Raw genomic sequence first — 27,007 nt, forward strand, 5'->3', positions numbered from 1 at the left:
CCCAGCCCAAGGACTGTGTCCCCCCTTGTTCCCCCCCAGCTGGAGAGGCTGCGCAGAGCCACCCGCAGGGCAGCGGGTCCCTGGGGAGCAGCGACGCATGGCGGCTGGCACAGGCTCTCCAGGCACAGAGGCTCCAACTTCGCCTTGACCCTGCAGGGAGGGGGCTGCTGCTGCTGCCCTGCCCCCGCTTATAGCCAGGTCCTCTGCACCCTTCTGGGTGGGACACAGGGGTCCTGGTGTGCGGCAGACAGTGGTGGTCCCCCAGGATCCCCTTGGTCCCATTGCCCTGCCCCAGAGTGGGCAGGAGCAGCCCCCTACGGCTCTGAGGCCGGGGCCATGCTCCCTCCTCCGCTGGCGTGTGAACCGGCTGCTCCGCATGGAAAATCTGAGCTCAGCGTTGGCGTCTGCCCAGCAGCCCGTGGGAACCGCTGCCCCCGCACCCACCCGGCACGGCACTGCGGGGTGAGCCCGGCCGGCATGACCCAGACACGTCCCCCTCCCTGGGGAGCGGTGCAGGGCGGGGACACGGTGCTGCAACCCCCTCCCCACGCAAACCCGGTGAAGTTCCGCACCGGCAGCTCAAGCCTTTCCCCTTTTATTGAGGCTCAGACTGAAACCACATGCAATAGACTGGAGGAAAAGCTCGGCCGCCGGCAGCGGGGTGAGACCGGGACCCCAACGCAGGGCAGGGTCCCAGCCGGCGTGGGCAGCCGGGGACCGGGCGCTGCGGAACTGCTGCTGCCTGGGCAGCAGCAGAGCAGGGCCGGGCGCAGCGGCCGGCCCGAGGAATGTCTTGTCCCTTACTGCACACCCTCCATCATCTTCAGGAACTCTGCAAGAGAGCGGCACGCTCAGCCCCCGGCCATGCTCAGGGTGGGCAGCATGGGCGCTTTGCCAGGGCAGCTGTGGGGTGAGGACTGGGACTGTCGCTCACCATCAAAGTCAATGCGGCCATCGTTGTTCTTGTCCGAGTCCTTCATCAGGTCCTCTATGTCCTCCTCGGTGACGTGCTCCCCGGTGGCCCTCAGGATCTCACCCAGCTCCTCGATGTCGATGAATCCATCTGCGTTCCTGCAGGAGGGTGAGGGCAGGATGCGGCCCCCGCTCACCCCTGCGGTCAGGACAGGCAGGCATCGCCCCCCCACTCACCGGTCAAAGATGCGGAAGCAGTTGGCCAACTCCTCCTCGGACTTTCCCTTGGCATCCTCTTTCATCTGGCGCACCATCATGACCAAGAACTCCTCGAAGTCGATGGTGCCGCTGCCTGCGGGTAGGAAACCAAGCGCGGGTCAGGCTGCCGGCCCGCTGCCCACCGTTTGCTGCCCACCACCGAGGGTTGCTCACCATCCTCGTCCACCTCCTCTATGATGGCGTCCAGCTCCTCCTTGGTGGGGTTCTGGCCCAGCATCCTCATCACCGTCCCCAGCTCCTTGGTGCTGATGTCCCCGCCGCCATCCGCATCAAACATGTCGAAGGCGGCCTTGAACTCTGCGGGGAAGGGTGTCAGGGCCGGGCAGCGCATGGGACGGGGCCATGGCAGCAGGACAGAGCCTGGTCCTACACCCTGTCCAGATATGGCCCCTCTCCCCACCGCCCCCCGCGCTCACCCGCAATCATCTCCTCGCTGAGGAAGGCGCGGGCTTCCGCTTGCTGGTCCGTCTGCAAGGCAAGGGAGCAGGGTCACCACAGCTGCCGCCATAGCGTCCAGGAGCCTCCCATGCAGCGCAGACCCGGTGGCACAGGGGTGCAGGGAGAGCCCCTGCCCAGCTGGAAGACAATGCCGTGCCCGGCCAAGCCACAGCCCCTGGCGATTGCCACCGCTCTGGTGCCACCCAGGCACCTGTGAAGGATGGTGGGCTGCAGGGAGCTGCCTGCCCAGGGCCCCCCCGCCAGCCAGGGGGGTTCCATGACGCAGGGGCCACGGTCCCCGTGTACAGCCTTGGCATCCCAGGCACGCAGCGCTATTTTGGGGATCTCCTCGTCTCCCCTTATAGGGAGCAGAGGGGCCATGGCCACAGGCACCTGTCGGCCCCGATTGAGTTTCTCCTGGAGGCGCAGGCCGCCGGTGGCGACGCCATGTCGCATGACCCAGCGCTCGGCTTTCAGACACTCCACCACTGCCGCCTCCACGCAGCTCCGAGCTCCGGCCGGGCCTGATCCAGCGTCCTCAGGTGCCCGCACCCCTTGGGCAACCGCGCGGTCTCCCCCTGGGCACATCCTGCAGGGACCCTATGCCGCCACGATACCTCCCTGCCCTCGCCCATCACGGTCAGCTGGCCCCAGGGACCTTCTCCTCATCGCCATCCGTGGAAGCACCTCGGCAGCTCAAATTCCCCAGGTGCGTGCGATTCCCCCGGGAGCATGCAGTGCCCACCACCTCCTGCCCCACCGGGTCCCACCCCAGCACACAGCTCATGACACACGGCACACGACAGCATGGGGGTTCTTACCATTGAAGGCATTTCTGCTGCTTCCCTCCCGCAGGGAGTCACCACCTCCTGCAGCAGAAGCCCCCAGAAGCTCCCTAGTGCCCCTGGCACCCCAATTTGTAGCGTCCCCACTGCCCGGCGCGCCCCCAACTGCTGGCCCCCTGGCCACAGCAGCCTATCAGCTCCCCAGTGGAAATCCGGCCCCGCTCATTGGCAACAGGTGCATTTTACCTAATTTAGCCAAAGCGTTATTGGCCAAGAGCTGGGGATTAAACATGGGTCTGAAGCTGGGATAGAAATTCAAGCCCTCTGGGGAGGGACACCGGAGCCTTGGCAGGAGGGCGGTCATGACCCCCTCCTTGCAGCAAGGAGGGGGTTAAAAATAGCCCCAGAACCGCCAGCATCACCCAGAGAAGGGGCCCAGGGCTTCCCCCAGCACCGAGCTGTTTACCCCAGCGCCTGGGGCATTGCCTGCTCCCCTGACGAACCTGCAGCCCTGCCTGGGGCAGTCTCCTGGCACAGGGACAGGTTTCCCTAGTGTGGTGTCCCCTCCCTCATCCCCACAAGACCCCGGGGGGCTCCAGCCTCACCCTGCCACCTCCAGCCCCTTGCCTTCATCCCCATTTTCTGCCCGGGTGGGTCAGGGCAGAGCCACGTCGCAGCACTCTGCCCAAGATGAGGTGCAGAGCCCCTGAGGGGGCGCGGAGCATCCCCATCCCTGCAATATGGGGTCCCCGGCGCTGTTGGCACCTGTCCCCCAGATCTGGAAAAGGCCCCATCCCTCCGTGCTGTCGGAAGAGTGGGAAATCTGCCCGGGTGCCTCCTCGAAGGCTCTACCCTCGCGCACCGCAGCCCTTGCCAGCCACCTTTGCCAGGGTCTAGTCAGGGCTAGTGGCTTTGGGGGTGTGCTGGCCAAGTGGACCGTGGCCTGCAATGCTTCAAGGGTGTTGCACAGAGGCTCGGCGCTGCAGTGGGGTCAGGCTGGCAGCACCCTGTCCCACAAGGTCCCAGCACCAGGGACATTCAGGACGTTCCCTGGCTCCTGGTTTTGCCAGGATTGCAATTCCCCAGCTGGGAGCTGGGGCTAGCATCAGCCCCCAGCAGCCAGCAGCCAGGGCGGGAAGGGGTTGAGGAGGCATTGGGACCCCCGGGCTCTGGGTGCAAAAGCCCCCACAGACCTGCCTGAGCCCAGGCAAGCGCAGGGATCCCCATCTGAGCCCAGGCTGGGTGTCGGGTGGTGGAACAAGGCGCAGCAGGCGAGCAGAGGCAGAGCGATGGCAGCAGCTGGACTTGCTCCTCGATATTAATAGACATTCCCAAGAAAGTGGTGAGGAGGGAGCCGGCACGGTGCTAAATAAGGCAGGGTGAGCACCGGGGGTGCAGCCCAGCTGCACGGGGCGCGTGGCGAGGCCAACCGGGGCAAGGGTGGCCGGCTGCCAGGGTAGCCCAGGGGACGTCCCGCAGGGATCGGGAGCCTGGGTGCAGGCTACAGAGATATCGGGGTACCGGGATATCGGGGTACCGGGATATCGGGGTACCAGGATAAGGGGCTACTTGGGGTATCAGGACCCCAAGACCCCGCGGTGCCAGGCGCCGGGGTGCGGGGCTCCAGTGGCCCCAGGCGGGGGCACCCGGTGCCCTGCCAGGGCAGCCCCGGCGCTGGCAGTGGAGGGCCGCCCTGCCGTGACCCGCTCCGGGCCGTGCCGTGCCGGGCCGTGCCCATCCCCGCCGTGTCGCGCCGCCCGTGCCGGCCCCGCCGCCGCGATCCGGGTTCCCGGCGGAGGCGGAGCCGCGCAGGGAGGATCCCGGGACGAGCCGCGGCGGAGCAGCCATCGCTCGGCACCGCCCGGCTCGGCACGGCCCGGGCCAGCACGGTACGGACCGGGCCGGCACCGCCCGCAGCGGGGACGGGGCCGCGCCGGGCCGGGGCGGGGGCGGGCTGGGGGCGAGGCGGGGGCCGGGGCTGCACCGGGGTAGGGGGGGGTGTCCCAGGGCCTGGGTGTCCCGCGGACGCGCTGTCCCAGCCCAGGCCCGTGCGGTGCCCTCGGTTGCCGGTGCTGCACCGGTCCGCGGTGGGCAGCACAGTGCGGATGCAACGGGCGGCCCCTGGCCCCCTGCCCGTCCCACCGTGTTGGGGCAACCGGGCCTGACCCCTCCGCTTCGGCAGCTGGGCCGGACGGGATGGCCGCCCGCATCCTGCACCGCCTGCGGCACGCGCTGGCCGGTGAAGGCGGCCGGGAGGAGCGGGCGCATGGTGGCTCCGAGGCCGAGGACTTCCCGGAGAGCTCGGAGCTGGAGGACGACACGGAGGGGCTGTCGACGCGCCTCAGCGGCACCCTGAGCTTCACCAGCCACGAGGAGGAGGAGGACGAGGAGAACGAGGAGGAGGACGGTGCTGGAGAGGGGCTGGGGGAGCCACCGCAGGCGACGGGGGCAGCAGCGGGTGCAGAGGACGGAGGCAGGTGCTGGGGCCGATGTGCTGGGGGGGCCGGGGCAGCAGCACCCTGTGGGGGACCCAAGCGATGGTGGGGGGCCGGCAGCCTGGAGATGTCGGGGGGCTGGGAGAGCCCCGTCCCCTGCGGCGGGTGGGCTGACACCCCTCTCCTGGCGCAGAGTGGGGCCCCGCGGCGGAGCGCCCCGGCAGCAGCCTGCTGACCCGGCAGCTGCAGGAGCTGTGGAGGAAGTCGCGGGGCAACCTGGCACCACAGCGGCTGCTCTTCGAGGTCACCAGCGCCAGCGTGGTCAGCGAACGCTCCTCCAAGTACGTGGTGAGTGAGCCCGGCGGGGCTGGGCGGGCGCAGGGAGGGCGCAGGGGTGGGCACGGGTCCTGCTCCCTCCTGGGGTAGGGGATCCTACAGGGCTGGCGCTTATTTCTCTCTGTCTTTCCCCGTGCTGCTCGGACGGTGCTGGCGGCTCAGATGAGCCTCAGGTAACTATCGCCGATGGGTGCTGTGGCTGCGGCAGCCCAACCTGCTCCCTCCTGCCTGGGCAAACCCCCCTGCGGCCCCTCCACAGCCGTGCGCCTGGCTCTGCCCGGTCCCGCGGGAGCAGCGTGCCCGTGCCACCACCCTGACGCCCGGTTCCCCCCGCAGCTCTACACCATCTACCTGATCCGCTCCGGCCGGTTCGACAAGGCCCCCGCCGCCATCACCCGGCGCTACTCGGACTTCGAGCGGCTGAACCGCCGCCTGCGCTGCCGCTTTGGCTGCGACATGGCCGGCATCGCCTTCCCCAGGAAGAGGCTGCGCCGGAATTTCACCGCCGAGACCATCGCCAAACGAAGCCGAGCCTTCGAGCAGTTCCTGTCCCACCTGCACTCCATCGCCGAGATCCGCCGCTCCCCCGAGTTCCTCGAGTTCTTCTTCCTGCAGGACTTGCGAGCCGCGCAGCGCCTGACCTGCACCGGCATGTACCGCGAGGCCCTGGCCACCTGGGCCAATGCCTACCGGCTGCAGGACCGGCTGGGGGTCTGCAGCTCCGGCCGCTTCCTCCTGACGCTGGCTGGGCTGGCTGTCTGCCACCAGGAGCTGGACGAGCTCGGCGAGGCCCACGGCTGCTGCGAGCAGGCGCTACAGCTGCTGGAAACCCAAGGTAGCCACCCACTGCTGGGACCCTTCCTTCAGGCCCATGTCCACCTGGCCTGGAAGGTGGGCAAGGACAAGCGGCGCTCGGAAGCCCGGCTGCAGGACCTGCGGGAGGCCGGGCCGCCCCTGCAGCAGCAGCCCACCCTGAAGGAATGCCTGATCAAGGAGCCTCTGGAGTGAGTGTCCAGCGCCCGTGCTGGCAGGAGGGCAGGGGGCCACGTGGGGCTCATGCCCGGGGCGGCTGGGAGCAGCGAGGGCAATGCCGCGGGTGGGGATGGGGCAGGGAGGCAGCGCTGGATCCCGCTGGCAGCACAGCCCACACTCCGGAGCTGCCTTGAAAATGCACTTTGTCTGTGGTGAGTCTGTCCCGTGGGGCTGGGTGCTCATGGGTGCTCATCACCCGCACCGGCGCTGCCGGGAGCCGGCTCCCCCACTGCGGGGGTGCTTCTAGAGTGGATGAGACTTTAGCTGGGACATACTGGCACTGCGTAAGGGAACGGGAAGGCTTCTGGCAGGGTCTGGGGCTCTTGCCAGGAACTTCCCGTATATAATAAAATATAACAAAAAGGACTTTATTTAATAAAGTCTTGTTAGGAAGAAGAGCGGGGTGCCTGCTGCGTCTGTTCAGCTTCACTTCCCCCAGGGCACCATCAGTGGGAAGTATCAAACCCCACATCCTGAGGTGGGAGCTGCCTCGTCCCCTTCCCTCGGCTCCCAGGGGCTGGCTCCCCTTGCGAGCCCGTCCCTGGGGAGGAGACCAAGGGTGAGCAGAAGCAGCAACTGACAAGTGCTGGGAGCACGAGGAGGGCAGGAGAAGTGAGAAGGGGAAGCCACGTGTGCCACAGTAGCACTTTCCTCTCCTGTGACCCAGCCTGCTGTGGGGACAGAGCCATCCCGCAGTGCCCCTGGCGCTCCCCGCCCTTCCCCTGCCAGGAGATGCTCCCTCAGGTGAGCACAATCACGGGCGCCAAGGGGACAAACTCCAGGGGACAGAGCCCAGCTGTTCATGTGATGGCTTTATTTAAGGCAGTGAAGGGTGCCTGATTGCAGTGTGCAGTTACATGCTGTGCAGCTGGCAGTCCGTCACAGCGGATGCCTCTGCGGGTCCCCATCCCTGCAGTGCTGGATCCAGCCTGGTCTCCTTCGAGGCTCCTTCCCGCTGCCACCCAGGATCCCACCTCGCCTGCATCTGTTTTGGTCCCAGGGTCCCTCCTCGGTGTGCTTCAGCTCCAGCCCATGGGGGTTCCTCAGCTAGAGCTTGCTCTGGGTTGGTGTTTGCTCCACCCTGATGACTCCTTCCTGTGCACAGGTGACAGCCAGGACCCCATCCCTGCGCCACAACCGTCCCTGCACCAGTCCTCGGCACCCACCTGCAGAAAGGGCCTGTCAGAGTGTGGCCCGCCACACCTTGAGGCAGGCAGGGCTGGCCTTTGCCGCATGGGTCCCCAGGGAATGCGGTGAGGACTCACCAGCCCAGGGGCTCTCACACTCATATAGCATCCAGTGGTCTGCTCGGAAGGGTGCGTGGAACCACATGGAATGGTCAAGGGACACCATGAACTTGATGCGGTACTGCCGGTGCGGGAGCAGGGCCGTGCCCAGGAAGGCATAATCGGAGATGTAGGCGGCCACGCAGCAGTGCACCTTCATGTCAGTCTCTCCTGCAAAGCAACTGGCGCTGCTGGAGTGGCCGTGGGACAAGCCTGGGTAGGTAGTGTGAGGCAAAGCCCCAGGAGCTCTGCTTCCCCGAGGGCCAGCTGCTGGCCAAGCAGAGCTGAGATGTTTTTCCAGACCTGCTCCCCTTGCCATGCCCCCCGGGGAAAACCGTCCATGGCTAAGCACAGCACACAGGCATTGCTTCATGCTCTGGCACCCACGCCTGTATTTCAGCCTTGAAATCCGCAGGCTTCTCCACAGGCTTGGGGCGCAGACAGCCTCTGAATCACAACCCCCTTGGCCCACTCCGTCGTGAGCGTGCTCTACAGCTTAAGCTTGAACCCTCAGCTCATGAGGCAGCTGAGCCACCCTCCTGGCAAGACCCACCTATGTAGCCTCGTGCTCGCACCCAGAAGAGCTGCTTCGGCTCCTGCGGCTCTGAGCAGAATATATCTGGCGGGTTCACAGGTTTGATATCAATCGGCACATCTTCGGCTTGAATCTTGTTGAGATGCTTTCTGTATCTCTCCGCCAAGTTAGGATTCCTGTAGACCAACACAGAGAAGAGAGGTTAATGCCAAGCAGGCCAGGGCATGTTCTGCTGGCAGTGGCTTCAGCCCAGGGATCCAGGGCCACACAGAAAGGCAGGAGGGGCATGGCTCCTGCCCTGTCCTGCCCTGCTTCTATACTTCCCTTCCATGTGTATTTTGGGAACTCCTTGGGCAGTCACCCCAATCCCTATGCTTCCCTAAGCCCCAGGCACAGAGAAGGGTGTCCCTGGATGCCCCTTCCACCCTGCTCACTGCAAGAACTTCTTGATGAGCTCCTCTTGCGTCAGCAGCTCCTCAGGGGGTGGCACGGCAGGCATGGTGAACTGGTGCTGCACTGGGCTCCCCTGGGAGAGCTGGAAGGAGGCCTGGCAGGTGAAGATCGGCTTTCCATGCTGGATGGCCTTTACGGAACGAACAGAGAAGCTCTTCCCTGTGCGGGTCCGCTCCACCTCGTACAGCACCGGCACCTTAGGGTCCCCTAGGACAGACAAGGGATGTTCTGCCATAGGGCCACCACATACCACAGAAGGGACCTGACCTACAGAGGTCGAGCACTGGGGCCAGGAAGGCTGAGCCTGCCATGCCCTGTGCTGGCAGTGCCACCCACACGCTCGCTCTGCTGTGCTGGAGCCAGGATGGCAGCACCTTCTCACCCCTGTGGGCCTCAGCCCCAGCTTCCCCAACCCCTCAACCGCTGGATTCACCATCTGGCCCCAGTCCCACCATAAGCCCCAGCCTCCCCCACCCCCTGCACCCTGTCCCCCTGCCGTCTCTTAGCCCCGGGCACCCCCCGACCCTGGCATGAGAAGCCCGGCCCCCTCCCCTGGTCCCTGACCTGCTCCTCCCACCCCGGCTCCCCAGCCGCCCTTCCCGCAGGCCCGTTGTCCCGGTCCCGGCCCACCTGCCCGCACGAAGTAGCAGTGCAGCGAGTGGACTTGCTCGTCGCGGCTAACAGCGCGGGCGGCCGCCACCAGCGCCTGGCCCACGATCTGCCCGCCGAAGAGGCGCTGTGTTGCGGGCACCCAGTGGTGCCGGCCCCTGCGGGGGAGAAGGCGGCGGCGGTGAGGGGGGCGGCGGGGAGGGCGGGCCGGTCCCGGCGCCCCGGTGCCCCCGCGCACCTGAAGAGGTCGAGCTCCAGCCGCTCCAGGTTCAGCACGCTGGTGATCAGCACGCTACGCAGGTCCCCGGGCGGCGGCCGCCCTGACCCCGGCCCTGCGCCAGTCCCGCCGCCGTTGCCCGGAGCCGCCATCTCCTCAGCGACCCCGAACCGGCGCCACTGACAGCGGCAACATCCGGTGTGGGAAGCACCGCCCACCCGCGGGACGGGGAGCCGCCAGCTGATTGGGCTGTCGAGCAGTCAGTCAGGTGCGCCGTGGCAGAACGCTCTGGGATGATTGGCTTATCTCCTGGCAATCCGGAGAGGACGTCTCTGGTTGGTCAAATGCAGGATGTGGGCGGTGCTCCAGGTGGTTTAATACAGGCGGCGGGGGAAGTGCCTCTCTCTTTGGGGAAGCGGTGGCCGCGGGGTCGGAGGTTGTGGTGGGTCCCGGGCCCGCCATGGAGCTGGGGGACAGCTTCAGGAGCTATGAGGACTTCAGGGAGCGCTTCCGCGCCTACAAGCTGGCGCAGGGGTGCCGCTACAGCCTGCGGAGCTGCGTCTCCGTCCGCTGCCACAACCGGCAGCACGGCACCGCCGTCCGCCAGGATGTCATGTAAGGCCGCCCCGCCACCGCGGGCCTGCGCTGCGTGGCCCGGCCCCGCCAGGCCGGGCTGGTTCGGTGCCTCGCAGCCCCAGCGGCCCCCGAGGCAGGGTCGGGCGCCCAGCGCGGTTCTCCAGGGGTGCTGGTGCTCGGGGAAGGGGCGCAGGCAGGAGTGGCCTGCCGGCGGTGGAGCAGGCTGCAGGCAGAGACCTCACACAGCTCTCAAACCCCAGACCAGCACTTTTGTGCAGGGCGCAAGCTGTGAACCTCATGAGGCTCAACCAGGCCCAGAGCAGGGTCCTGCACCTGGGTCAGGGCAACCCCTGGTAACAGCACGGGCTGGGGGTGAAGGGGTGGAGAGCAGCCCCGAGGAGAAGGACTCGGGGGTGTTGGTGGATGAAAAGCTGGGCATGAGCCAACAATGTGCACCTGCAGCCTGTGCACAAACCCATCCTGGGCTACACCCCCAGCAGCGTGGCCAGCAGGGTGAGGGAGGGGGGTTCTGCCCCTCTGCTCTGCTGTAGTGAGACCCCTCTGCATGCTGCCTCCAGCTCTGGGGGTACCAGCATCAGAAGGACATGGACCTGTTGGAGTGAGTCCAGAGGAGGCCACAAAAATGATCAGAGGCTGGAGCACCTCTGCTCTGGGGACAGGGTGAGAGAGCTGGGGGTGTTCAGCCTGGAGGGGGCTCCGGGGAGACCTTATTGCGCCCTTTCAACACTTAAAGGGGGCTTACAGCAAAGATGGAGACAAACTTTTAAGTGGGGCCTGTTGTGATAGGACAAGGAGTAATGGCTTTAAGCTAAAAGAAGGTACATTTAGACTAGATATGAGGAAGACATTTTTTACTCTAAGAGTAGTGAAACACTGGCACAGGGTGCCCAGAGAGGTGGTAGATGCTCCATCCCTGGAAACATTCAAGGTCAGGTTGGATGGGGCTCTGAGCAACCTGATCTGGTTGAAGATGTCCCTGCTTATTGCAGGGGGGTTGGACTACATGACCTTTAAAGGTCCTTCCAACCCAAACCAGTCTATGATTTTGTAAGCTCTTTTCTGTACCTGGCTGAATGCTTTTATAACCAGGCTATTTGAGACTTCAAAAGGGATGATCATGATAGTGTAATACACCTGCAGAGAATTCTTGTGTCGCTTTTGCCGCCCCCCTCACTGCCCCTCGTTCCCTGGTGAGCATACTGATGTCTTGGGTCTGCTGCTTAGCCTTTCAGTTTGACAATTTTCTCTGCTTCTTGTAGCAAAACTGTCAAACTATAGCTCCTGCCTTTTCCTCCTCAAGTAGCAGGACACTAAATATTGGTATGTGTTAGCATTCCCTAGCTGCCTTTACCTCACTGCAATGGAAAGGTGTTGTCAGGTTCCCCTCTCGCAGTATTTCATTCCTCAGCCTTTGCTTATCTGAACGGGTTTAGTGATGCCATGACGTTGTCTTGTTTCCATCCAAGTCGGTGCATCTGCTCGTGTGTTCAAAGGCTGCAAGGTCATTCTCCAGTTACACAACTGCTCCCCTTGCCTTCTTAAAATATAATTTAATCTCGTGCCTTGAAGCCTTTCTTGCTGTGTTCTAGCTTGCTCCTCCAAATGCAGAGGAGTTGCAGAAATGGTATGTGCTTTAAGAGAGTAAAACACAAACATGCAGATATCAAGTTTTCATTGATGGCTTTGTTTTTGGAGAGCAGAAATAGAGGCATGGTTGGGAGCAAGAGCTGGGGCTGCTTGTAGTGTCTGGTTGCAGCTATTGTAACTCTCAATTCTATCGTTTCTCCTGGTTTTGAGCTTTTTTTTACCCCAAGCTTTGCTGATAGAAAGCTAGCCTGCATGTCTGACTGGCATATGTGGGGTTTTTTTTTGTGCTCACTAATTGAATATAGAGTTAGTGTGCAAGAAAAGTCAAAACTAAACGCTGGCAGCCTACATCACCATTGCTTCCCTCATTAACACTTTCCCGATGTTTGCAGGTTCATGCAGGTGAAGTTTGGTTGTGCACAGATGCAAAAATACAGCAAGAAGAGAAAGCAGCAGCCCAGCTTGTGTCCGGCTTATTTCGTGTTACAATATAAGGAGGACATAGACCAGCTTGTGATCAGTGAACTGAACAGCAACCATGTCCACACGGACCTGGTGTTTTCCCTGACCAGTGCCACTGCTGCGACAACAAACACCACAGCATGCGACGGCCCCACAACAAAACTGTGTAAGGAGCAGCAGGCGGGTGGGACCGACAGCAGTGCTGTGGCAAATGAGGACTCGGACACAGTCACGGGACAACCGGTGGATGGGGTGACTGCTCCGTACAAGGCTCCTGTGCTCCCTGAGGCAGCGAAGGAAAATGCCTCGGCCTCAACACTTGTCAGGGTGGCTGAGGTCATGAAAACCTTCCTGAGGGTGGACAGGGGCTCGCTGGCCTCAATTAGTGCAGACAGCGACCACGGCTTGGACAGACTCAGCTTCCAGAGCAGCAAGATGAAGAGCTTGTTCATGCAGTTTCCCAAGAGCTTCCTGCTGCACAGGGCACTGAGCAAGGGGGGACATGTTCTCTACGCTTTCGTTGTAGAGAGTAAGGAGCGAGTGGGGAAAGTGGTACACTTGTCACTGCTGAAGGATGACACAGGACACAGTGTCAGGAAAATGCTGACTGTCTTCAAGGAGTTCAACCCTGAGTGGCAGAAGGTCCAGGCTGTTTTCATGGACGTGTCCTTTTTTCACAAAGCCATACTCCAGGAGCTCTTTCCCTCTGCCCAGGTGCTCCTTTCAGTCTATCACATGGTCCGACTGCTTAAAAATAATGTGAAGGAAGCTGAAATCTCCTCTTCCTTCAAGCAGGACTTGATGTTGGCCTTGCAGAAGGCCGTGTTTAGCCCTTCGGCTGCAAGTATGGATGCCCTGTCCCAGCTGGTGAAGTGTGTGGTCAGCCCAGAGCTGTATGACTATCTGCGAGCCAACTGGTTCTCCTGTGAGCTGCTGTGGTGTGCGCATGCACAGAAAGGTCCACACTCCTGCGGCACGCACATGGACAGCCTGGACCTCATCACGCACCAAATATCCAGCCTCTTTGGCGAGCAGCTGTCCTTGGAGGCGAGTGCTCTTTGTTTTATGGAGTGTGTGGACTGCCTTGATTCCAGAGGCTTGGAAAGCCTGAATGGGAGTTTCTCAAGCACCGAGGACGGTGGGAGCAGCCTCTGGGAGAAGCTCAATGCGTGCACCAATACTGCAGCAGAACCAAGCACCGTTTCTGGTTCTCCATCTCTTGCTGAGCCCACCGGGCAGGCTGCCATGGTGGAGACAGGCTGCCTGCTGGCCATGCTCCGGGAGAGCTGTACGGAGCTGGGCTACTGGCTGTGCCTGAAGGAGTGGGAGGTGGTGCAGAGGTCGGCCCAGCTGCTCAGCCCCACACCGGGCGGCCTCACCGTTCAGCTGCTGGAAGACACGCACCGGGTGAGCCGGGACTGTCGGAGCTGCACCTGCGGCTTCCACCGCCGCTACCGCCTCCCCTGCAGGCATGTCCTGGCCGTGCTACAGGTGCACTGGGGGCGTGTGGAGGAAGACATGGTGTCCAGACGCTGGCAGAGGAGGTACCAGCAGCTCCCGGTGCCTGGTGCCAGCCACTCAGGCTGCGGCGGGGGCTCGGCAGGCGGGTTGTCGGAGGGCAGAGGGGAGAGAATCCAGTCCCTCAGCCTCGAGCTGGCCAACCTGCTGATGCAGTGCGACGGGGAGGAGCTGGAGAAGCGGAGCTCGGCGCTGGACGCTATCCTGGCTGCCTGGGCTCGGTTACCGGGGGAAGCGGCCGGGAAGGAGCGGGTGTTCCCGCACTGCTCCGGGTAACGGGGGCACCGAGGAGATGTGTGATGGCGGAGGGGAGCTCCGCGCGGCCCCCGGCAGGACACCGATCCGCGCAGCTCCGTGTCCCGCCGCCCCGGCGGCGATCGGCCGGTAGCGGCGTTTGGTGCCGGGGTCCGCCAAGCCCGCAGGGGACGCCCGCGAGCGCTGCCTGACGTCATGGCGCACCCCACGCTGATTGGTGGTGTCCCCGGCGGGGGGCGGGGCATGCCGGGAGTCGCCCCCCGGAGGAGGCGGCGGAGCGGGGCACGCGGGGACACGTCCCCTTGGTAACTGCGGCCGAGCGCGCCCGTCCCGTCCCGCCCCTGGCAGGGCTGGCCATGGCGCAGGCCCCGCCAGGCCCGAGCCTCCGCTCCCTGGTGGCCTACGAGCTGGGGGAGAGCGGCAGCATGGCCTCCGTCAGCTTCCAGAGCGCCGCCATGGGGGGCGTCTTTGCCTGCTTCCCCCGGGTGCTGCTGGTGCACCGGGCCGGTGAGCCGGCGGGCCGGGCCCTCTACATCTTCCTGGTGGCCGGCCCAGCCCCGGCGCAGGGGGGCGGCATGGCCAGGGTGGTGCATCTCGCCATCCCGCGGGGTGAGTCGGCGGGAAGCCTGGCCCGCATGTACGGGGCGTTCAGGGCCTTCAACCCCGCCTGTGCCCAGACCCAGCTCCTCCTGGTGGACCCCGACCTCCCCCAGCGGCCAGCACTCGCTCAGGCCTTTCCCGCGGCAGAGGTGCAGCTCTCCGTCTTCCACCTCTGCAAGCGCCTGCAGGTGCAGATCCAGCAGCTGACCTTGGAGGGCCGTGCTGAGCGCCTGATCCTGGCCACCCTGAGCGACACCATGTACGCAGCCACCAAGAGCAACCGCAGGAAGATGCATGCCCTCCTGAGGGACCTCGTGACACCAGACTTGCTACCTCGGCTCCATATTGACTGGCTGCTTGATGATGAGATCTGGGCCACACACAGGGAAAGGACCTGGGGGGAGAGCATTTACTACTTGAGGGACCTGGAGATGGTCACCCAGGGGCTAAGCGAGGTTTTCAGCGCTGGGCTCTCTCTGGAGAGCTGCATCACCTCCTTAGCCCAGCACTACCAAGAGTGTGTTTCTAAGAGCCCTCCTGATGCTGTGATGTGCTCTGCTCCCCATCCTCATCACCATGCTGTTCAGGTAGCTCCTCAAAGCCTACCTGCCTCAGGTCTACCTCTCACTCCTCTGGTGTGCCAGAGTAAGCCATCTCAGAGCTCTGTCCAGGCCTCCCTCACCATGATAGGAGGTCAGCAGCAGCAGCAGCCAGTGGCAGCCTCTCTCACAGCTGGTAAGAGTCCTGTGATTCTTCTCCAGAGTCCACTGGCAGATCCTCAGTTCCCCAGGGCTCTTCAGCATCAGCCAGAAGCTCCCCAGGCTCTCCTCCAGAGCGAGCCTGTGAGCCCTCAGTTCTCATTAGATCCTTCATCTCCTGCAGCTAAACTGGAGGCCACAGAAAACCCAGAGGGTGACAGCAATGAGGAGATTAACCGAAGGACTGAAGAATGCATCAAGCAGTCTTTGAGGGATATTTGTACGGAGCCAGCTGCCTGGCTGTGCCTGAGTGAGTTTGCAGTGGTTCAGAAGTCTGTGCAGCTGATAGGCACGGAGGAGGATGCCCTCACCATACAGGTCCTGGAGGATGCCTACACGGTGGACCTGAAAGGCCTGAGCAGCTGCACTTGCCACTTCAACCAGGTCTTCCAGCTGCCCTGCCGGCACATCCTGGCTGTGCTGAATTCAGACAGGAAGACCTTGCAGCCAGAGATGCTCAGCAGACAGTGGCAGAAGGGAAGTGATGCCCATCAGGCTGAGCGAGACAGCGCTGATGGCCTCTTGGAGATCCTGAAGAGCTCCTGGGATGAGTCTTTGGATAAATCCCTGTTGGTGTCCTTCCTCACGGAGGAGATCAGCCAGCTTCTCACCCACTGCAGCAGGGAGGAGTTTGAGTGCAGGTACAGGACCCTCCGGGAGCTGGCTGACAGCTGGATCGGGCCCTACATCAAGGTGAAGCTTTAGCACCAGCGGGACCCAAGCTGGTCGCTCTGTGTGTGTGAGTCCTTGGGAGCAGAGGGGCAGCAGATATGCAGGAGGCCTGTTCATCACTCCATTGATGTCCTGGCTTCTTCCTTTACTCCCTTCAGCCTGTCACTCCCTTGGGGCTCAGCACGGAAAGGGCAGTTTGGGTCCTTCATCTGCCGAGCAAGCATTGTCCCTTGTACAGCGCAGCTGAGAAACCGGATTGGGAACTCCAGATTGTGCTGGAATGGGTAATCAGCTGCTGACCTGGCTAACCAGGCAGGCTGGGAGCCAACCATGGGTGGTGTGGCGTGGGAGGTGATGGTATAATAACATGTGACAAAATTATTTGACCTGTGGCCAGTGCCTGGAGGTCCTTCCAGCATCCAGCTGTGATGTGTTGTGCAACAAAGCCAATAAATCGGCCTTGTATCGCTCAGGAGCTGCGTCTGTCTCTGTGCCAGCTGTGGCCACCCCTCCCTGCTGACAGGACGGTGGGGCTCGCTCTGCCTGAGATCAGGCAGGGCTTTGGATAGTGCTTCTTGGTGGTTTTGTCTCATTGCGGTGCTCTCCAGTTAGTGGAGCGAGCCTGCTTGTTGGGAGGCAGCAGATCCAGAGGGTGGCAATCTCCACTGCCGGCAGCCTGCGGTCTGGAGCAGAGTTGTTTGTCTGGTTAAGGCAGCTGCTCTCAATTCTTCAGAAAGGGGAACCCGCCCTCCCTCGTCAACAGTTCATGTGCTGGGGGAGGTGGGAGGGATGCTGGGGGTCACAGCAGTGCAAACAAAGCTGCGGTGAGGTGGAGAGCAAAGGCTTTAAACACGTGGTGTGGGGGAGGAAAAAATAGAAGAGCAAACAAGCTCCAGCCCTTGGGTGTTGCTCTCGGGCTGGGTGAGCTCCCTGTTCCCCCTCGCCAGTGAGAGCGACTCCAACACCAGCAGTTCCAAAGCCTGTCGTGTTGGGATGTGTCAGGCTACATCCTGTGGGACGTGGCAGGGGGGGTTGGAGACCTCAGTCATTGCTGTGGTTCAGCCATGATCCCCCCAGTCAGCGCTTCCTTCGTTAACACTTTCATTTCAGCGGAGTTGGCCTGTTGCAGGAATATGACTACTGCGTGGTTGGGGATTTCCTCTTGATCAAGGGTTTTGTAACATTATCTGATACTATCGAATCTCTCTGACTAAATATAGTGTAGTGTTTCCTAAAACACCTTTCAGTAAACTTGGAGCTGCCTCTTTCACCCCTCAAACCGTGCTGCAGAGAGGCTGGAAGGCCCTGCCTGCTGGCCTTCTTTGCCATCTCTCTTCCTGGCCTGTGCGGGCACCTCTCTGATTTTTGGAGGACTCTTCCTTCTGCCTCTTGCTCTGTGCAGCTCTGACGCAGCCTCCCCTCCCAGCCCAGCCCAGGGACTGCAGGAAAGTCAGATGCCATCCTCACTAGCGAGAGGATGAGGGCCCGCTGCTGGCTCCTGGAGGAGTCTGGGATGGATTCCCCCCTGCAGCCAGAGAGGTGGGATAGCTGGACCCTGTGCCAGGTCACCGTGACCATCTCCGTGGTCACAGGCACATGCCTGAGCAATGGCTGCTGCCAGCGCAGCTCCTTGGGTGCTGTGAGTTTCCCTCCGGCGTCCACCCCATCCCCCTCTCCGCTGGGAGCACAGGAAATAACTCATCCCCACTCTCAGGGTAAACATCTTTCCCAAGAGCGAAACTGCCCGGCTGGGACAAGCGCCTGGCTGCAATTTACCCTCCACGTGAGCGTCATTCCATGCCCTTCCGCACTCCACCCAGCCTGGTCCTTGCTCTGATCCACACGGGTGATCCCAGCTTTGTTCCTGGGCAGGTCTGGAGCCTAGCAGTGTTTGAGGGCCACACTCACAGGCCCAGCTTTGTTCCTTGCTGGAGGGGGACCGGCTCCCACGAGTGGCTGATGAAACGCAGGGGGGTCCCAGCCCATCAAGCCCTCCTTTAACGGGACTCTTCCCGTCTTACTGGAAGGCAGCTCCCCTGAAGCCACATGAAATGCCCTGACATGGAAGGAGAAGAAAGTCCCCTTGGCTGGCAACTAAAAAACCCAAAGCCACGGCTTCCTCCCCCAGATGGGAGCCGGGCGGCATGCCAGCCCCCAGAGCTGCCCAGCACTGGCCTTGCCCTGTCAAGGACTGGCCCAGTGCTGGGATTCCGTTGAAGCCTTGTGCCGTGGGATGCCGATCCCGTTGGTGGGGCCGGGTCTCCTGGCTGCAGGGGCTCTGCGGGTCCCACAGTGCCTGCCCCAGCCCGGCTCCATCAGCACCCTGTTGCAGGGGGACTCCCACTGCGGGCACACAGCCCTGACAGCAGCGGGTCGGGCACCAATCCTCGCTCCCCTGCATTGCTCCGTGTGCTGGCACTCCCCACAGCATGCTCGCTTTCTGGCTGGAAGTGCTTTATTGCTCGCTCTGACCTGTGCCACCCTCCTGCCCACGCACCGTCCCTGCCGCACCCGTCTGCATGGAGGAACGTCCCTCTGATGCTCTGTCACGCTGCCCGTGCTCTCATGTCAGCCCTTTGGCAGCACAGGCCGTGCACGCAGGCACCCCTGGGGGCGAGGGCATGGGGGCTAACATGCTGTCAGGCCCCGGGAGACAGATGGGGCTGCTTGGGGCACAGATCCTACCCAGGCAGCTGGCCGTCCATCGCTGGTGGGGCTGTTGGCACAGGGAGCAGCCTGGGGCAGTGCCCTCGACACCTCACTCATGTTTGCAGAAGCTCTTCAGCGGCGGGGGCAGGTCCAGCCCGTCGATGGCCAGGCGGTGGACAATGTGCTTCTGGATGACCAGCCGGCAGAGAGTCTGCAGCGAGGGAACTGGAAGAGAACAGAAAGAAACATCTGAGCTGGCCGAGTCGCCGGCGAGGCTGAGAGCAGAGGGGTGTGGAGGAGACGGGCTCTGAGGCTCCCCAGAGGCACCATGTTTTAGGGCAGCAGTGGGTGAGCTTGCTCTGCGGCAGGAGCAGGCATCCTGCCCTGGGCTTGAGCCGGCTGCTCCAGCTGGGATGGGAGCTCAAGGGCCCCGGGCAGTGAAGCTCTTCCCGTTATTCGGAGGAAGGCTGGGAGGACAGTTACGTGCCCAAGCTGTGCGTTACCATGGCTGGTTTGCATTTGTTTACTCTGGGGGCTGTCGAGCGGCTCCCCGGGGTCTCACATGCCCACGATGCGCTTTCCTTTCATCCTGCTCCCTTGATCTGCCTCCACCGGTGCCAGGCTGCTGGGTGGGCACCGTAGGCCGGGGCTGTGCTGCCTGCGGAGGCAGCTGCCACACTGCCTTTGAGACAACCATCTTCTGAGCCGTTCCCATGGCCGCCCGCAGGGGCTCTGCCGGGTTCCTGTTCCTGTGACACGCACCCCCGTGGGATTCCTCTTTCCGGAGCTTTGGTGGCTCAGCAGCCTGGGTGCAATTATCTGCGGGCAGCACTCTCCTCAGATTTTAAATGAGAGCTGACTCAAGCCTGTGGGCCCTGGTTCATCCACTGCTTCCAAGAGCAGAGCCATAGGTGGTACCCGGCCATTTTGCCCACACACAGCTCAGCACCTCTCCAGCTGAGCCTCCTGGATGCCTCTGGGGGCTCACAACGAGCACAGCCACACTGTGCCCAGCTGGCTCCCGACCTTGGGGCCGTTTTGGGATGGCTGGAGTGCTTATCTCTGCCTCGGCGGCGCGGGGCTGCATCGTGCCGAGTGCTGTGTGATGGGCAGCAGATGCCCTTTGCTTCTCCTGTCCCCAGCCTCCCGTGCTGCATCTCGTGTCACCAGCAGCTCAGCTGCTCACTTCTCATTTTTGCTTCACCAGCTGGACCCTGACCAGAAACAAAACTGCACCGAGAATGATTTTTAAACCCTGAAGAAGTGTTCCAGGAAGTGGAGCTACTGAAGCCTTAGCAGAGGGGAAGAAGTCAGATTGTGCCTCTACAGCAGCGCCTGTGCCAGCTGCGGCATTTGCAGGGACACACAGCCCAGCCCGTGTCTGCGTCAGGAGGGAGCAGCTTTCCCAGAGGTACGTGCTGCCAGCGCAAGTTCCTCACGAGTGGCTGGGAATGGGCCTTCCGAGGTGGCTCAGTGGCCTCCTGCAGCATGCTCTGGCTGGTTGCCCTCAACACGCTCTCAGGACAGGGGGACCTGGGCGTCCGGGCACATTTAACCTCCCTGTTTGGATAATCCGGCTCACAGCAGCGGGCAGAGAGAATCCTGTGTTTCAGCCTTGAGACAGAAGCAGCTGAACTTTGCACCAGTGAGAGAAGCGGTGGCTCCCGGCGGTCAGGGACAGGCGGCACCCAGGCGCTAGCTCTCCTTCTGCCTCTTCTCTCACCTCATTCTCAGCATCTGCTCATTTTCCCAGTATGGTGCTAATTAGCATTAATTAGCCTGACTCCTCACAAGAGCCAGCAACCAGCATCGGCTTTCCCAGCTCCTCCCCGCCTTGCTGAGGGATGCTGGATATTGCCCAATCTCCGATGGCATCACAGGGTGTCTGCCCAGGGCACCCCGCAGCGGGGGCACGCGGCAGGCGCCGGGGGGTGACGTGCGTGCCAGGGCGAGCAGCAGTGCGCAGCCGGATGTTTTGATGCCAAAGGAGGACGTTGCTTGGCTGCGGGCTGCCGTGTGCCCACGGCACCAAGGCTAGGCATGCCGGGGGGTCGCCAGCCTCCGAGACGCAGCTCTGCAAGTGCCAGCGTTGGGCAGCGGTCAGGGGCGTCCGTCTGGCTGGGGATGAGCGTGGTGCTGTGGGGGCACAGCTCCACAGTCCTGCAGCCCCCAGTCTGGGGCAGCCCAGAACACCCACCCCCATTGCTCCACTCAGGAAGGGTGACCAGGCTGGTCTCTTCCCTAACCATCATGGCAGAGCTTTCAGGGGACACCACCCATCAGTGGCCGTGTGGGGTCTTGCCCATACTCTGCAGGGTGGGGGGCTCTCCTGTGGCCTCTGCCCTGTGGCACACACTGACGCTCCCACTGTGGGGACTATGGGGTGACCCCACCAAAACTACCCCTCCCGGGCTCCTGGCCCGTGCAGGACATGCCCCAGGGAGGGGGCAGGTACCTACAGCCGTATTCCACCGGGATGACCCGGACGCTCTTGGTGGAGGCGAAGACGTCGACCACAGCGTAGAGCGGGCGGGTGGTGGGCAGGTGCCTGGCGCTCGGCCCCATGTCCTCTCCGTTGATGACGATGTGCATGTCAGCAGTGCCGTCGGGCTGTGGGGCGTACAGCACGCCGATCCGGCTGCGCCGGGCAGTCGCGGGCAGCACGTTCATCTTGAACAGGTCATCCAAGATGTGGCTGTAGCGCCCGGGCTTGCTGCGTCCTACCAGCGTGTCACGGGGGATCCTCACCCGCTCGATCAGCAGGAAGGGCTCCCACGGGGAACCCTGCGCCCGCGCCCCCTCCCCATCCTCCGTGACGCGGTTGTGGCTCCGGGTGATGGCGAACACCCAGGTGTCCCCCATGTTGACCAGGTCCGGTAGCGAATACTCGGGCACCACCTCCAGGCTCTGGGGGTCGTGGGCCGTCAGCCCCACGCGCAGGTGCCCGCACCAGCCCAGCTCCTTCTCCTCGATCTCCACCAGAAAGATCTGCCCGGGCGCCAGTGGCTCCTGGCTGAAGCAGAGCCCGTTGGCGAAGCTCTCCACCCGCGTGGCCCGCGTGCGCGAGGCGTCCAGGCGGACGTTGGTGCCGTGGACGCGGTGGAAGCGCGCGGCGAGGCGGCACCGGGACGCCATCGCCGACACCGCTATTTTTAACTGTCCCCGTCACAGCTGTCGCCGGGTGGTGACGGCCCCTCTGGGCTTGACTCGGAGGGGTCCTAGTGCCGCGGGGGAGGGCGGGAGGGGACCCCAGGGCGGGAGGGGACCCTGCGTCTGCTGGGGCACGGCCGGGCCCCACCGGGTTCTCAGGGCCACGCAGCACCTCCCCGGTGCTGCTCGTCGGTGCCCGGTGCTGCCTGTGGCTGTGCCCGGTGGTAAGTGGTAGTGCCCGGCCGTTCCTGCTGTGACCGGTGACACCGGGAAGTGCCCGGTGGTGGCCATCGGGGCATCGCACCCTCGCCGCCGTGCCCGCACGGGGTTGAGGGCTCCCACCGGGGCCGGATCCCCGCACCGCGGGCACCGTGGGGGGGGTCCTGCGTGGTGGCCCGGGGCAGGGCACGGCGTGGAGCAGGGACACCCCAGCTGCGGCCCCCACCGGGGGTCCCGTCCCGGGGGTCCCGTCCCGTCCTGGGGGTCCCGTCCCACGTGCGCGCGCGGTACCGGGGCAAGCCCCGGCCGCCCCCGGGGCGCTGATTGGCCGCCGCCAGGCCCCGCCCCGCTCACGTGGGCACCGGAGGTCATATGGGCGGGTGTCATGTGCCCGCCGGGACAGCCGCCGCCTGCGAGAGCCGCGCCGGGAGCGGCCGAGGTCAGCGGGACGGGGCCGGGGTCGGCACCGGGGGGCTGGGAGGGACCCCGGCCGCCGGAGGCACCGACCGGGACCGATCGCTCCGGGGCCAGCGTGGGGGGTCGGGCCGGACCGGGGGCAGCTGGGACCAGCCCCGGGGGTCGGGTCGGGTCGGGTCGGGACTGGGGCAGCCCCGGGGCGCTGCTGGGACCGGGGCCGTTACCGGCGAGCAGCGCCCCGACCTCCCCTCCCGTCCCCCCGCTCCCTTGCAGATGGGGCCGGTGCTGCTGTGCACGCTGCTGCTGCTGGGGCTGAGCCGGGCCGCCCCCCCGGGCCACGAGGTGACCTTCCTGCCGGGGCTGGCCAAGCAACCCTCCTTCCGCCACTTCTCGGGCTACCTCTGCGCCGGGCCGGGCAAGCACCTGCACTACTGGTACGTGAGGCCCTGCCGGTACTGGGGCTGGTGCCGGGCTGAGCCCCCAGCGGCCGGGGCGGGGGCCTGGCTGGGCACTGACGGTGGTGTGTCTGCAGGTTTGTGGAGGCCCAGAGCAACCCCCAGAGCAGCCCCCTGGTGCTGTGGCTGAACGGAGGCCCCGGCTGCAGCTCCATGGAGGGATTCCTGAAGGAGCACGGCCCCTTCCTGGTTAGTAGTCATGGCTGTCCCATGGCTCAAGGCTGGCAGGCTGCGTGGCACGTGCCGTCCCGCTGGGGCCAGCCTGGTTGTGCCCATCGGTCACTGCCTTGTGCTTCCCCAGATCCAGCCCGACGGGGTCACGCTGAAGTATAACGACTACGCCTGGAACAAGGTACGGGCGCAGGCGCTGCAGCCCTCCACGGCTGTGGGGAGAGGGTGGCTCTGAGCCAGTTCCTCCCCCTCCCCAACACACCCTCCTCTCAAGTCTGCTGTCAAGCGGGACAGGAATGTGGCCCCACCAGCACAGCCCTGGGGCAGGCCAGACACCCACGGGTGCCACCACCGGCAAGGCCAGTAGCCCTCTGCCTCAACGAGCCAGGACGGGAGGTGTCCCCTGATCTCCAGCTCCTCTGCTGTCCCTGCAGATTGCCAATGTGCTCTACGTGGAGTCCCCCGCGGGTGTCGGCTTCTCGTACTCTGATGACAAGAAGTACGCCACAAATGACACCGAGGCGAGTGACCTGAGCTGCTGAGAGGGACCTCCCTCCTGCCTGCCCCAGCCTGGGTGCTGGGGGTCCTGCCTTGCTGCTGACCCCTGTGTCTTCCTGCCTTCAGGTCGCTCACAACAACTACCTGGCGCTGAAGGATTTCCTCCGGCTCTTCCCCGAGTACTCCAAGAACGATCTCTTCCTCACGGGGGAGAGCTATGGGGGGGTCTATATCCCCACGCTGGCGGAGTGGGTGATGCAGGACCCCAGTCTCAACCTGAAGGTGGGCAGCTGGGCTCTGCCGCCAGCCTTGGGCTAAGCCAGGGAGCCAGAGGGCTTGGCACGGCTTCACTGGGGCTCTCGAGCGGATACCGGGGTGGGGACCGTCTGTGAAACCAGCGTGCGGGGCCCCCTCCAGAGTGTAGGGCGGGTCTGGCCCTGCAGCCTTTCATCTTCTCCTGGGGTGCTGGCAGGGGCTGCTGGCGGACGTGTCCATCCCTGCCACGAGGGACCAGGGGAGCGTTCTCAGGCACCCCCGACCCTTCCTGTTGCCTCCGTGGAGTAAACAGTGCCGCATCTGCTTCCTGCCTGCTGCTGCTGCTGCTGCTGTGGCTGCCCTGTGGGGAGCTGGAACACAACAGAGTTGTTTTCTTCTTGCCTTGTAGGGAATCGCTGTGGGAAATGGCCTCTCCTCCTACGAGATCAATGACAACTCCCTGGTTTACTTTGCCTATTACCACGGCCTGCTGGGGACTGAGTAAGAGGAGGGGGAGTGCTGCCGCTACATCCCTGTGCGAGCAGGATGGGGGCACGGTGTGGGATGGGACCAGCTGGGTCAGTGGTGTGCAGGACAAGGGAAGCTCCTGGCCTAATTTGGGCCAGTAGTCAGGCTGTGGAGATGGCCCTTCGTCCTAGGCAGCTCCCATGGGCACATTTGTTTGTGCCGTGCACAGGGCACCGAGCGACGTGCTGTGCGGCTGCTGGGCAGGGAGCCTGCAGTGCAGCTGGTGCTGTGGCCGCTGGCTTTGTGTTGGCGTTGCCATTTGGGCAGTGTGGTCCAAGTCCCCTGGTCTCTGCCCGCAGGCTGTGGAAGGATTTGCAGGCCTTCTGCTGCTCCCAAGGGAAGTGCAACTTCCACGACAACTCCAACCTGAACTGCACGCTCAAGGTGAGGGGAGCCAGAGCCCCTGAGTGCCTGCCCGATCCTGGTCTGTGAGCAGTATTCACCACCTGGCTCTGGATGGGCCCATGGTCCCTCAAGCATCCTGAGTCCCAAATCCTTCCGGCTTGTTGCAGATGGAGGAGACGATTCAGATCATAGAGGAGTCCGGCCTCAACATCTACAACCTCTACGCCCCGTGTGATGGCGGTGTTCCTGGGAGCATGAGGTGAGAGTGGTCGCAGGGTAGACAGGTCTCCAGGCACTGGCTGTCTTTGGTTTGTGGCGTGTGGGGTCCCCATTGGCAGAGGGATGTGGTGGGCTGGGCAGGGCGTCCGTCTGGGACAGATGGACCATGTCTGGCTGCTGTCAAGGACTCCCCTGGGGAGGACCTTGAACTCCTGTTTCTCCAGAGCTTTCAGGCTGTCCCTGTGCTCTTTCTGGCCGCAGGTATGAGGGTGACTCTCTCATCACACACGACCTGGGCAACTCCTTCATCCAGATGCCGATGAAGTTCTCCTGGCGGCAGGTGAGCCTGGGCATCTGTGCCACGGGGCTGCGAGCATCCTCTGCCCAGCCAGCAGTGCTGCCTGTGGGCAAGTGCTGCTGTGTCAGAAACTCCCAACTCTCTCCCAGAACCTGTTCCGGATGCCAGTAGCCCGGAATAAGGTCCGGATGGACCCTCCTTGCACGAACTCCACAGCCCCCAGGACATATCTAAACTGCCCGGAGGTGAGGAAGGCTCTCCACATCTCCCCTGACGCCCCGGAGTGGCAGGTGTGCAGGTGAGCAAGTTCTGGGTGGGAGGGAGGGACTGTCGCAAGCACGAGCAGCTGCATGATGCTAATGCTTCCTCCGCAGCTTTGAGGTGAACCGCAGCTACAAGCGCCTGTACATGCAGATGAACGACCAGTACCTGAAGCTGCTTGGAGCCACGGTGCGTGCTGGGGAGCCCACCGGGCCCTGGGACCAGCTCTGGCCAGGGCTGCTGCCCTGTGAAATGCTCACCCTCCTTCTGTTCTGCAGAAATACCGGATCCTGGTGTACAATGGGGATGTCGACATGGCCTGCAACTTCCTTGGGGATGAGTGGTTTGTGGATTCGCTGTGCCAGAAGGTAAACGGGCAGGGTAGGGCTTGGTCCAGGCCAGTCACCAGCTCTAGACTGTGCAGTCGGCTGCGCAACGGGGCTGGCTGCGGCGAGAGCGTGGGCAGGGCTTGGCCGTCTGCCTCAGGCACCTGAGGCACTGAGGATGCTGCCACTGATCCCAGGTGCAGGTAGCTCGCCGGCCCTGGCTTTACACTGAAGGAGGCGTGAACCAGATTGGGGGCTTCGTGAAGGAATTCACCAACATCGCCTTCCTCACTGTCAAGGTAGGGCTGAGGGGCTCTGTGGAGACGGGACAGGGCTGCTGGCTGTGACGCAGGCGGGAGTGCCAGACACCGGTGCTGCAATCAGAGTGGGGTGGTGCTGGCTGGGCTGTGGGCAGCCTGGAGCTGGAGACGCAGGGCAGCGTCAGCCCCGTGGCCGGCACTGACCTGCTGCTGCCTGTTTCCCGCAGGGAGCCGGCCACATGGTGCCCACGGACCGGCCGCTTGCTGCCTTCACCATGTTCAGCCGCTTCATTAAGAACGAGCCTTACTAGGAGCTGTGGGGAGGTAGTGCCTGGCGCCCCGGCTGCCCTCACCACCCGGCACCTCCTGCACAGCCTGTCCTTGCTGCCGCTCAGCTGCGCCTGGGCTCCCTGTGCCACAAAACAAGTCACTCCTGCAGCCGGTGGGGCTGCCCCCTCCAGCCCAGGGGCTCTGCCTGGCTGGACAGGGTGGAGGATGGGGCTGCCTGTAGTGGACGGGGGGGTGAGGAGAGTCACAGGGGCTCTGTCCTTGCTGGGTGAGGAGTCGTAACCCTTGTGCAGCTGCCTCCTGGCTTGTGGCTTCCTGTCTCACCTCCTCCCTGTCTGGGCAGACAGCTACTTCCCTCCTGGGAAGGGAGCAGTCCCCGCCACTTCCCCTCTGCCCCTGCACGCACACAGCCCTGGGCAGGCTCCGAAGCGGCTGCCCCCTGGTAAGAAAGCACAGTTCATGTGGTGGCTGTGGGCAGCTGGGCACTGCTCCTGCAGGGACTTTCTGCTCTTCTCCAAACTGCTCCCACATCTGGTCCTGGTGAAGGAGGCTTGCCGTGAAGACAGTCCCACCACCTGCTCACTGCCTGGGGCACACAGCGCTCCTGGGAACTTGCAATAAACTCTCTGAACAAGGTGGTTCTGCTCCTCATTGCCCAGCTCCTCACACCACTCTGCCACCCCCTGCTTTGCTTTCCTTTGCTTTCCAAGGAGTACCACTACACGCTGAGGATCCAGCAGAGGTGAGTGCTGACACACTGTGCTGGGGAGCCAGAACCTTGTGGTCTGTGCCCCCTGTCTCTGCAGGGGGTCAGTGAGGCCTGGAAACAAGCCACCCACAAGAGCAGGGGAAGTGCAGTTGCTCTGAGCCCCATCTGCCTCCCGAGTACCTGATCTGGGAGA

The 27,007-nt window shown here is 63.5% G+C and overlaps 7 protein-coding genes across 11 annotated transcripts; 4 read left to right on the forward strand and 3 right to left on the reverse strand.

Annotated features, from left to right (window-relative positions):
• Window positions 1–579: 579 nt before the first annotated feature.
• Window positions 580–2,627, reverse strand: TNNC2 (troponin C2, fast skeletal type). The gene is made up of 6 exons (XM_074605261.1): window positions 2,451–2,627; window positions 1,608–1,659; window positions 1,345–1,488; window positions 1,150–1,264; window positions 935–1,071; window positions 580–832 (listed from the first exon to the last, which is right to left on the reverse strand). The coding sequence occupies exons 1-6, from the start codon at window positions 2,460–2,462 to the stop codon at window positions 801–803; spliced, it is 492 nt and encodes a 163-aa protein (XP_074461362.1). The 5' UTR covers window positions 2,463–2,627; the 3' UTR covers window positions 580–800.
• Window positions 2,049–6,612, forward strand: SNX21 (sorting nexin family member 21). Of its 3 annotated transcripts, none has more exons than XM_074605245.1 (4): window positions 2,049–2,338; window positions 4,597–4,887; window positions 5,043–5,197; window positions 5,522–6,612. In XM_074605245.1, exons 2-4 carry the CDS (start codon window positions 4,611–4,613, stop codon window positions 6,191–6,193), a joined length of 1,104 nt encoding a protein of 367 aa, XP_074461346.1. In that variant the 5' UTR covers window positions 2,049–2,338; window positions 4,597–4,610; the 3' UTR covers window positions 6,194–6,612. The 3 variants fall into 3 exon arrangements, with proteins under 3 accessions (XP_074461346.1, XP_074461348.1, XP_074461345.1); XM_074605247.1 differs by lacking the exon at window positions 2,049–2,338 and adding an exon at window positions 3,834–3,931; XM_074605244.1 differs by lacking the exon at window positions 2,049–2,338 and adding an exon at window positions 4,088–4,303.
• Window positions 6,592–9,538, reverse strand: ACOT8 (acyl-CoA thioesterase 8). The gene is made up of 6 exons (XM_074605250.1): window positions 9,339–9,538; window positions 9,122–9,258; window positions 8,473–8,698; window positions 8,057–8,214; window positions 7,483–7,674; window positions 6,592–7,383 (listed from the first exon to the last, which is right to left on the reverse strand). Exons 1-6 carry the CDS (start codon window positions 9,467–9,469, stop codon window positions 7,265–7,267), a joined length of 963 nt encoding a protein of 320 aa, XP_074461351.1. The 5' UTR covers window positions 9,470–9,538; the 3' UTR covers window positions 6,592–7,264.
• A 194-nt stretch (window positions 9,539–9,732) lies between these two features.
• On the forward strand, window positions 9,733–13,757 carry ZSWIM3 (zinc finger SWIM-type containing 3). Its single transcript, XM_074605236.1, has 2 exons — window positions 9,733–9,932; window positions 11,894–13,757. Exons 1-2 carry the CDS (start codon window positions 9,778–9,780, stop codon window positions 13,755–13,757), a joined length of 2,019 nt encoding a protein of 672 aa, XP_074461337.1. The 5' UTR covers window positions 9,733–9,777.
• Window positions 13,758–14,092: 335 nt separating this feature from the next.
• ZSWIM1 (zinc finger SWIM-type containing 1) lies at window positions 14,093–15,799 on the forward strand. The gene has a single exon (XM_074605238.1). The coding sequence runs from the start codon at window positions 14,093–14,095 to the stop codon at window positions 15,797–15,799; it is 1,707 nt and encodes a 568-aa protein (XP_074461339.1).
• A 2,401-nt stretch (window positions 15,800–18,200) lies between these two features.
• On the reverse strand, window positions 18,201–21,785 carry NEURL2 (neuralized E3 ubiquitin protein ligase 2). 2 transcript variants are annotated; one of them, XM_074605251.1, is made up of 2 exons: window positions 20,875–21,785; window positions 18,201–18,640 (listed from the first exon to the last, which is right to left on the reverse strand). In XM_074605251.1, exons 1-2 carry the CDS (start codon window positions 21,548–21,550, stop codon window positions 18,525–18,527), a joined length of 792 nt encoding a protein of 263 aa, XP_074461352.1. In that variant the 5' UTR covers window positions 21,551–21,785; the 3' UTR covers window positions 18,201–18,524. The 2 variants fall into 2 exon arrangements, with proteins under 2 accessions (XP_074461352.1, XP_074461353.1); XM_074605252.1 differs by having other exon boundaries at window positions 18,207–18,640; window positions 20,871–21,655.
• On the forward strand, window positions 19,172–26,741 carry CTSA (cathepsin A). 2 transcript variants are annotated; one of them, XM_074605243.1, is made up of 15 exons: window positions 19,172–19,826; window positions 22,475–22,635; window positions 22,734–22,845; window positions 22,958–23,008; window positions 23,262–23,348; window positions 23,452–23,607; window positions 23,990–24,081; window positions 24,408–24,492; window positions 24,621–24,712; window positions 24,934–25,012; window positions 25,120–25,268; window positions 25,345–25,420; window positions 25,510–25,599; window positions 25,755–25,856; window positions 26,045–26,741. In XM_074605243.1, exons 2-15 carry the CDS (start codon window positions 22,475–22,477, stop codon window positions 26,126–26,128), a joined length of 1,416 nt encoding a protein of 471 aa, XP_074461344.1. In that variant the 5' UTR covers window positions 19,172–19,826; the 3' UTR covers window positions 26,129–26,741. The 2 variants fall into 2 exon arrangements, with proteins under 2 accessions (XP_074461344.1, XP_074461343.1); XM_074605242.1 differs by lacking the exon at window positions 19,172–19,826 and adding an exon at window positions 22,122–22,223.
• Window positions 26,742–27,007: the final 266 nt, after the last annotated feature.

This window comes from Larus michahellis, chromosome 12 (genome assembly GCF_964199755.1).
Source record: "Larus michahellis chromosome 12, bLarMic1.1, whole genome shotgun sequence".
In the NCBI taxonomy this organism is placed as follows: Eukaryota; Metazoa; Chordata; class Aves; order Charadriiformes; family Laridae; genus Larus; species Larus michahellis.